Genomic DNA, 10,421 nt, shown 5'->3' on the forward strand with positions numbered 1-10,421 from the left:
TAAAGCTAGGGCCTAAAACAGTTCAATAATTCTACAATGATTGAAAGAAAATTTTGATCAATTGGCTATGGCTAATAAACTTATGGATGATGCTTATAAGCTTATGTACTTGACAAATGGCCATAATGAATAATTTCAAGTATTTATTTCCACTCTAACTAATTAAGTTGCATTACCTACCTTTGAGAGCATTTTCCACAACTTCTTAAAAGTTGCGCATCAAACTCAATGCTTGCTCCAACAATCAAAATGATACCAATGTCATTTTCTCAATAATTTGGTGGTCTCAAAATTAAAATAATAAATTATAAGAAAATAAAGCAAACAATAGTCTTAGGGATCAAAACAATGGTAGAGCTGATTACCTTGGAGAAGCTCAATGTTAAATATGTAGGCATAATATTCATATAAAAAATATTGTATTACAAAGTAGATTATGTTACCCTAGAAACATCTTTGTCAATGCCTTAAGCACTTAGATTAGTGAGACGAGTCGTAGTACTTCTCAAATAGAGGAGTGATGCAACAGTGAGTTATGATGCAAGTAAGTCCTTGAATACCCTATGTAGGCAATAGCCAAGTAATCTCAAGTGATGGCACCTCAAACACTATTACTCATGTATGGAATATTGTGTTATACACATCTCATAGTCTACTTCATTTGATTCAAGTTTTTATATCTCTCATTCTTTTAATATGACCTTATGTTTGTATCATAACTTATAAAGGATTATCATGCCACACTCATATTTACATTCTCTCATGTTTTCTTGAATGGTCTTTTGTCCCATGGTATGCTAGCTAAAGGTTGTAAGTATAGTCAATTATATTACGTGGAAGCGACAGATCATTTGTGCACTCATAAAATAGTAGAAGTCAAGTCCAAGAAATGCAATACCTACAATATTATACCAAATTTTTTTTCTTGTCAATTTATTTTTTGCAAAACTAATGTAATTCCATGGCTTGGACATTGCTCTTCCCCTCTTGGTCTTTTGTTGAAAATTAATTTTATTTTTTGTAATAAAACAACAATCCTTTTTACTTGCTATCCGTGTCAACTTGAAAAGCTTACCTATTTGCCATTTTCAACTAATACTTCTACAATTATTCAACTAGTTCAGTTGGTTCACAGTGATGTTGGGGAGCTTCCCTTGTCACCTTATTTTCTTTTAGCCTCTTTTATGTCGTCTTTATGGATGATTTTACTTTATTTTACATGGATTTTATTTTTTCTTATATTTTAATATTTTCACAAAAATGAGAGTAACAACATGTGAACCACACAATTTTCATACTTAAAATGATGGTGGTGGTGAGTATGCCTCACATGAGTTTCAATCTTACTTGCTTACTCACAAAATTTACATAAAAAATTGTGCACATTACACCAAATACAATAGAGAAAAAATAATTAGACATCCCTAAAATAGGTTTAACAATGATGTTTTCTAGCAATACGCCTTCAAAATTTATGAAAAGAAACTTTTTACACTGTTGTGCATAACATCAATAGGTTCCTTGTAGTTACAGTGTACAATAAATCACCACATAAATGCCTCTTTTCTACTATTCCTTTACTTTAAGATTTTTGAGTGCATTTTTTCATATAAATGCTACTTTAACGAAAAAATTTATATCCTAAATCAGTTCAATGCTTTTTTACCAATATGAGAATTATATGAAGGGATATCTTCACGTTGATGTACATCACAAGAAACTTTACATCTTCTCTCTTGTTACCTTTGATGAAAATTTTGTATTTTCTTCTTACTAGTTATAAATGTCGCCTCCGAGCATTGTACCATCCATTTTCTGACCCACTCCTTAATTCATTCCATCATCTTTCCTAAGGGAGAAAGTCGATATTAATGTTATTATTAAAATTGTTTGTTCAAATGTCTCCATTTATCCTAGTGAAAATTTAGTTCAACAAGATGAAGATGTAATTCAAGGAGATCAATTGTCCTACTAATTAATGAGATAGAGCATGAGGTATTACACATTGAAGAGCTAGATGGGCCTACAAAGATTCTAGAAGTGATTGAAACTCTTACACAACCAAAAAGATAATTTTGAGGACTAATTCCAAGCAATTTCCTCGACAAACTTGGGTGACCCAATTGACCCAAACAAGGGGGCATTGACATTTACGTAAAACTCTTTTAAGCAATATTTTTGTATTAGAACCATCACATTATAATCAGGCAGTAAGAATAGAAAGTGGGTTCATGCCATGACAAAAGAGATGAAAGTAATGCATAACAATAACACATGAGATATAGTAAAGAAGCCCAATGATAAAAAAAAATGGGATGCAAGTGTGTTTATAAACTCTTTATAAACTCAAGTACAAATTTGATTCATTTGAGAGATACAAAGCTCATTCGATAGCTAAAGGATATAACCAACGACATGGGTTAGATGACAAGGAGACATGTAGTCCAATGGTTAAGATAGTAACAATTAGAGTCATTTTACCATTGGCAGTCGTTAAATGGTGGACATTGGACTACTTAGATACTAAAAAATGTGTTGTTACATAGTGACCTCAAAGAAGAAGTATATATGGAAAAACCATAAAGACTAAACAACAAAATCTCAAATCTCATGTGTGTAACCTCCCAAGGTTATTATATGGGTTGCAACAAGCCACTACGACTTGGGCTTATTGCTTTTCGAAGGTTTTTTGTTGACATGGATTTGACGGAACAAAAATCAACCCATCCTTTCTTAATGTACAATAAGATATAAGAAAAGGACAATTAATCATGAAATTATATTTACATAATGATTAGACAAAAATAACCTTACATTTCATTAGTGTCCAAGAACATGAAAATCAATTTCAAGATATTGTACTTATGTGGATAACAACATTGTCTCCTTAAAAAAAAGTTAAGAGACAAAGAGTTAAAGAACGATATGATACAACTTTACTTTATTGTGACAACAAGAATACTCTTGTTATTGCCATAAATCCATCTTTCTTGAAAGAATTGAAGACATTGAAATCGATTGTTATTTCATCGTTGAGAAGATAAATAGCCGTACAAGTTAAGTTCTACTTCACCCCACAAAAGATTAGCTAGCAGACATGTTTGTAAAATCTTTCGATCAAAAACATCATAAAGATACCATCTTTCTCGAAAGAACCGAAGACATAGAAATCGATTGTCACTTCATCATTGAGAACATAAAAATCGGTTCAGGTTAAACTCTATTTCTCCCATAAAAGATTAACTAGCAAATATTTTTGTAAAATCTTTCGATAAAAAACATCATAAAGGACAACTCATTAATAGGCAGTCTGTTATGAGCTTGTGAGATCATTTGAGTCTGACCTGGTTCGGGTGAATGGTGAAACCAAGTCGTCATTGTTGTAGCCCTATGCATTGTAACTACTGTGGAAACAAATATAAAGCCAGAACTCGAATTTGTCAATTCAGGTGTTCCCTCAATGGAGTAGGGTAACCAAACCAGGTAAAATTTATCTTGTGTTTTTATTATTCTCCCCGGTTAGTTATATCATTAATCTTAGGTTTCGAAGCAATTTTTTCTCTCCATAGATTATTGTCCTCAGTCAGAACATCCATGATAGTAATTATTCAAGAATATTTAACATGAATAGATGAGTTCTTTCACTGTCGCAAGTAAACCTGAAACAAATCATACCTAGCAATTGACTGTCCATCGATTCCATTTTGACAGATGACCTTCTGCGTCAATATTACAGAGAGACCCAAGTCGAAGAGGAACAGAATTGGAAACTTCCTTTTGAAGAATCCACAACGTTGAATTCTTACTTAAATGGGTGAAGACATTACTATCATCGTCTAGGCTGAAGACATTGGCATCAAGCTTTTCAGGTTTGCCTTTAAATCTCAGTAAAAATATATGAAATGTATATCAACAACAACTAATGAATTCTCAGATCTATGAAGTTGGTTCATTCTAATAAACCTCCGCTGTAAAAGCTCCTATCTAGCTCCACATGTCTCCTAACATGGAAGTACATACAAAGTAATATTCTGGATATTTCTCCTTGTTGCCACAAAAAGAGGTGCAACTTCAAATTAGATACAATTCAACACGTTGTTGCACCACAAATGTCAAATGAGCTTCAGTAAGAAAAAAATTACCAGCTTTCCCTGGCTACAACCGCCGAATTTATTCAATGTTTGACATTGATATTCATCTTAAATCTAGAATGAGGACAATGAATATTAGAATCAGCTCTGCACTGTTTCATTACTGAAGCGAGTCTTTCCAGTTTCTCCGGTAAAAAATATTATGCACGAAATGCATATTGAAGATTGATCATGCTCCAAAAAATAGTTGCACTCTATGCCCAATATAGGCCTTAAAAGTGAATAACATACCTTCTCTAGTACCATTGCCTGCATTGAGAGCCCTAACACCTCCTGCTTTTTGTTATAGGAATAGAGTAGATTATAAATAGTCGAGTAGAACAAGATCAAGCACTTAAACGACTGATTACTGCAAAAGAAAAAGGGCATGGTTGTCATTAGAAGGTCACCAAATTCAGAAGAAACAATTTTGTTCTTCGGTAGATAGCTCCAAAATTCACATATCTAATCTAAACTCCTATCCTACCGATCAAAATTTGAAGCGAAAAATACTTAGATATTTTCAACTTTTATGGAAAATCAAAACACATGGTACTGTATTTACTTTTTTTTATTTCACTGATTTTCTTGAGAAAATATCTAAAAAAAAAACTCCATAAAATTTTTATATTCATAAAGTGCATTGACCAAATTTCATTTCCATAAAATCCAATAAATAAGAAAATTATTTCTTTTACACCCAACATTAAGGGAATCTTTTTATACACCGTTTGGCAAATAATCAAAATGCCTGAATTGACGATGTTAAGGGATATATATAAACATAATTAAAATTTTAATATCCAAAAAAACCCATTATTCAATTTCCTCACCTCCATTAAATGATTATTCAATGAATACTCAAATACTCTCCATAAATAAACAAATTGACAGAAAGTAGTTAATTATAATTTATTATTTTACATATTTTCAAATAAAAGTTATGCATATTTGACCTACATATAAATTATATGCCAATATATAATTACCAATAAAAATAAACTAAAAAATATTTGCAAAAAATTAGAAGGAAGTAGATGAAGGATAATGTTACTAAATAGTGGGATCAAATAACATAATTGGTTTAACAAGATATTTAGGTACAAAACTTTTATAATTGATTTTTTACATGTTTTAATAAGTTCATTTTGAGCATTTTGGTTCTTCGACCACTAAGACTTCCAATTACTCCCTCAGCTTGGTAAGTCCCTTGGGTACTTTAGTAACTGTCTAGAGGCTTCACCAGGACAATTAGATCTCCAGCTTCCTTTTTATGAGTAAATAGTGCTAATGAATTCCATTATAGAACAGGGTCAAACTAATTGTATTTAGTTGATTTTATTGAAAATTTTTAGAATATTTTATTGAAATGAAATTAGGTCAATGGGTTTTTTTACATAATAAAATTTTAGAGAGGGGTCTCTAAATATTTTTCTTTTTCTCTTTGCTGATCACACTCATTCAACTCTTCCTCACAGAATAGATAATCTGGAATCCCATCCATGATCTGACTAAAGATAAAGAGGGTCAAACCTTAGATGCAAGCCGTTTCGACCTCCGAGGAAGCAACTTTTCCCTTGCCAAATGCACTTTAGTTCCTAAATTTCTAACCCTTGTTCCAGCATGCCCACAATCATGAGTTTCATCATGCTGATGCCTTTTACTTGGAAATGCTTCAATGGACCCTGAACCATGTAGTCTTTTGCTAGTCTCACTCAACGAGCAATCCAATTGCGTACAACTGAAATAATCAATGTACAAGTTTATTAATGAAATTTAGCCAAGTAATAATTCTGCAAAAGATGTTAATTCTAACCTCTCCCTTGTATTTTCAGTATGGCTCCGCTGCTGCACCCATAGAGCCGAACTGGATCGGAAGAAAGCAATAAGTAAAATTTCTTTTAAGAGGACAAAAATATAGACCCACGAGTCAAGAAACATTATATCCTTGACAAGTGTGTAACTCCAAATGAAATGCATATCTAAACCATAACACCACATCAGGACCCATACTAGGCACCCAGAATCTGATTCATATTATTTGGTACAAGACAACTTGGACAATATGGAAGGGAACACTCAGACTAAATACAAACCCAAGCAAGATATGCCCCACAATATGAAAAAATAAAGGAATAAAGAGAAAATAATGATAAAGGTTCTCATATTACCAAAGATACAAGACAGAATTGATTTTATTTATCTTGATCCCATAACCTAATTGAAGCTAAACTTTAACAAACTACTGGTTTTGATCACTTAAAATATAACGTTTCACTCAACAATTTGAATAGTATGGTATCAATCACATAAGCCTATTAGAATGAAGATTTTAAGTATTTAATCTGAACCTTGGAATATCCAACTGGGCATAAAATCTTCAATAAAAGGGTATTACTGATTAACCTCTGAAAAGAAAAAAGAAAAAATTAATGGTGTCAATCTTGTTTTATGTTGTTTTATCATCTTTATATAAGAGATGACTATGCAGACACATGCTTATTGTGAGATATCCATAAGAAACCTCAATGCAAGCTCATTGAGATATATTTCTATTTTACAGAGAATTACTGCTATATAATTTCTTCACTGAAACAAAATATAAATTTTAAAAAATCACTTATAGTATTTAAGATTACTATTTTTAATACACATGTGTGTATGTATATGATCTAGCATATTCTGATGGTAAATACCTAGTAAAAGGGTAAACCAGGGTCTACCAGCTAAAACAATTGAAGGAGTTTCAACAGCAGACTTCCTGTAACCATATGGGTTAACATATTGGATAACAAAAAGTCTGACATGTAAAAATTGTAATGCAGTCACAAAAACACGGCATTTGGCCACAAAATTAAGAAAATGTTCCCCAGAATGTGACACATATCAGTGATATAGCAAACCATGTATTCAGAGAACAACAAAGTTCACCCTTACTAGGCTGGTTCAGGGTTCGCCTCCTTAGGATTTTGATATGGCTCAAGACTATAGGTAAGTTGTACTACAGTACACATGATCCATGAGACATATGACAAAAGAAAGCGGGTCTGACCTGCTCTTTTATACTGGATACCCCCTCCTCAAGGTGCAATTCTGCATTCTGTACTTCCACAACAGCCAACGGTCGATCAAATCTTGGTGGCCCACCATCTTCTTCATCATGATTACAAACTGTTTCTAACTGCAACTCCAAAGAAACAGAGTTTTCTTGGCAAGCAACATTATGACTATTAAAAGAACCAGTATTAGATGAGTTGAGATGCCCAAAAGCTTCAAGCTTCTCTGGAACACTAGAGTCCACATTAGAGAGGCTGCCAGATCGTGCTTCAGCAATTACAGTATCAGTTACAGTCTGACACTGAGAAGGCTTAGATAGACGTTTTCCCATTGTCTCTGCGTGCATGCTTGCAACCAAATCACATGTGCATTCATTGTCCTGTCCAGAGGGGTCTGGCCTCCCAACTGGAAAGGAATCCTGGGAGGTTACAGAAAGAGGATTATCTCTAGTAAGTGAACTCAAAGAAGACTGAGTATGTAGAAAGTCAAGCCTCCTCTCAAGCCCTGATGTTTGCATCTTCGGGCAAACTGAAGTGTTCATTGACTCATCAGAACCTCCTGGCCCTTTACAAAGAAGGTTATCATGCAAGCTTTGGCAGATATTTACTTCATCCTTTAACCTCTTGATCCAGGTTGATGGGCTTGAAGTCAAATCTACAAATAGGTTGATCCCCTCTTCTGAGGAAACATAAAATTGGAAAGAAGGGGGCTTCTTGGGAGAGTGCTTGCTAGGGGACACTTGACTGTTCTCAGCAGGATATGCAGTGCACTGGTTTTGTGAGAGAGTGTCAGGCTGACCAAGGACAGGATGCCTGTGGAGTGTAGGACCTGAGACATTGTTCTTTCTATGATCTCTTTCCCTTGGATTAGCAGGATCTGCATGAGGTAAGTCCACGTCTCTATCACCACTGTTAGAAGTCAAACAACCAATTGCTTCATCATTTATTTTGTCACGATGGAGTGTATTTTCCATGCTTGCAGTAATATCTGGTGCCTACATAGTAACAAGATATTGAAATTTTAAGAGAGAACAATGCTTTCCATATGTATCAGTAGAGTAAGTCTAAGGCGTGAATGTATACCTTATCTAAAACTTGAGCTGCCAGATGATTTCTCGTTTCTTCCCCTCTAATGGCTTGTAAAAACTCCTTACTGCTACCCTCCTCGACTACAGAACAAGTACACATATCCCCACATAAATTTTACCACATTTGATATTCTAAAACCCTGTTAGTGGTGCTCTAAGAAAGAAAGGGAACAGCCACAGTTAGCATGTTAGAAATCTTTAAAATACTTTTAGACCTTAGAGATGCACACCTTGGCAGGATACTTCCAAATGGCACACTGGTAGTTCATGTTGCAGGTTTGATGTATGTGATGCAGTAGTAGTGCTCGCAACAACACTTGGTTTCTCGTCACAAACTGGAGGACTTTTACTCTCCCCCTGCAGATTTGTTAGAAAAAACCTGGATTATCCCATCAAGTAGTCTGATAGACATTATTAAATAGAAAACAATTTATCACTTTGACACTTGTAGCATAATGTAGGCAGTAGCAACAGCACATTTATTGATGTTACTCATGGTATATTATGAAAAGCCGAGATGCATTCCTCTTTATGAAAGTCGCATGCAATGAAATTGATGGGAAGCCCATTAATGTGCTTGCATGTACTAAACATGTTCTATCCATCTCTTCAATTTTCATTTTATAGATGTGGTTCTGTATCCTAGAACAGTCCCTCAAATGGATTTGAAATTAGCAAAACCATACAACCACGTGGATACTGATGACGATAAATATATCTGGTTTGAGGCCTTCTTATGTACTTAAGAAAAACATTGTTGCCAAAGATTTTGGCTCTCAAGCACCTTTCTAAACTTATTATCCAGCCTGTGCTAGATTTTTACAGTGACTAAGAGACAGAATAGATACGTCAAAGGTAAAATTTTGATGAAAGTTCTCTTTTCCACATTGAATCCATATTTATATACCCAAAGTGACTTGTGAAGCGATTGAATTACCTTCAAATACGAGAACAGCAACTTAAGCAAATGAGAGGTCGTTCCAATAGCAGAAAGACCGTGTTTCTTGCACAACCCTTGAAGCTCCTTACGTGAGAGGTTGCAGAAGTATTCTTTCTGCTTATTTCCCATGTGCTTGTTCTCTGCCAAATAATTTAAAATTTCGATGAGTCTTAATTATCAATCACAGTCCTCATTAAAAGATACTCAACATGGTCAAGAATTCCTAGGCACCAAATGTTAGTTACACTAATGAAATCAAGTATCAAGTTGCTTTTCGTATAAGTGGGTGAAGATAAAATCTAATAGGAGAGTACTAAAAGGATGTTCCCTGAAGAAGTTGATTTCATCAAGGTTTACTAAAGTGAAAAAATTGAAGGTACACACACTTTTATGTACTAGCTATGCACTTCATTAAGTGTGTGGGCTTACTTATCAGTTAGATGTTCAAACCGGTGCCTAGCGTACAGAGAAGGTTCCTTTTTATCAATATTCCAGAGTACAATTTCCCTCAACCGCTAAGATTTCAAAGGAACAAGTAAGCACACGTAACGAAACCTCAGAAACTCGAAATCAACTTCTGCCAGATAAAACGCAAATTACCAGTTCACAGAATGCGCGAACTGGTTTTAGCCGGATACCATGAAAAATACAATAAAAGTAAAAAAGCTCCACGTTTTAAAAAAGTAGCGAAAGAGAAAAGAAACGACCCTGTCCTACAGAGCTCTCGATCAATGAAAATCCAGTCTCAGCACGAAACATTAACACATTCTTGGCATGAAAATAGTTGAAGCAAGAACGCATCATTTCGACCCAAATTTGACAAGATAGAAACCGAGGAAGGAGAAAGAAAAGAAAGAAAGAGAGAAGAAGCTTGACCTTTCAGAATTTCTTCTGCGGTTGCTGATGCTGGTACATGCAATGAACAAGGGAAAGGGGAAGATATTGGAATCCGGAGGAGCCGGTTTCCAGAGTCGAGACTCTTCAAGTGTCCAAAACTAGCGAGATCGAAGGCGGAATGCGGAAGATGAGGAGCCAGCTATATTTTCTCGTTCTTCACCTCGGGTTAACCTTCAAATCCAATGGAAATAACAGAAGTACCACTCCTTTGTCAGATACGGTCTCGATCTTTGTAAAATTAGCGAATTGAAATTTGAAATCCGAAGGAAATACGTGATTTGGGTTTTGCAGGGGGATTAGCTAGCCGTGG

The 10,421-nt window shown here is 34.6% G+C and overlaps 1 protein-coding gene across 1 annotated transcript; it reads right to left on the reverse strand.

Annotated features, from left to right (window-relative positions):
- Positions 1 to 3,935: 3,935 nt before the first annotated feature.
- Positions 3,936 to 10,209, reverse strand: LOC137963752 (uncharacterized). Its single transcript, XM_068810939.1, has 8 exons — positions 10,091 to 10,209; positions 9,212 to 9,354; positions 8,505 to 8,631; positions 8,270 to 8,355; positions 7,183 to 8,181; positions 5,947 to 5,978; positions 5,664 to 5,871; positions 3,936 to 4,500 (listed from the first exon to the last, which is right to left on the reverse strand). The coding sequence occupies exons 2-8, from the start codon at positions 9,341 to 9,343 to the stop codon at positions 4,498 to 4,500; spliced, it is 1,587 nt and encodes a 528-aa protein (XP_068667040.1). The 5' UTR covers positions 9,344 to 9,354; positions 10,091 to 10,209; the 3' UTR covers positions 3,936 to 4,497.
- Positions 10,210 to 10,421: the final 212 nt, after the last annotated feature.

The sequence above is a fragment of the Aristolochia californica genome, unplaced genomic scaffold (assembly GCF_029961685.1).
Source record: "Aristolochia californica isolate CCGP_79_NKW_82.1479 unplaced genomic scaffold, dmAriCali1.0.hap1 SCAF_4, whole genome shotgun sequence".
Classification (NCBI taxonomy): domain Eukaryota; kingdom Viridiplantae; phylum Streptophyta; class Magnoliopsida; order Piperales; family Aristolochiaceae; genus Aristolochia; species Aristolochia californica.

What these genes read in the sequence shown, in the direction of transcription:
- LOC137963752 (XM_068810939.1), bottom strand. Translation starts at nt 9,343, where the DNA reads ATGGGAAATAAGCAGAAAGAATACTTCTGCAACCTCTCACGTAAGGAG. An exon ending in TGCTGTTCTCGTATTTGAAG is followed by an intron (nt 8,632 to 9,211) that starts GTAATTCAATCG and finishes ACAAATCTGCAG; the next exon opens with GGGGAGAGTAAAAGTCCTCC. An exon ending in CAGCTCAAGTTTTAGATAAG is followed by an intron (nt 8,182 to 8,269) that starts GTATACATTCAC and finishes GTTACTATGTAG; the next exon opens with GCACCAGATATTACTGCAAG.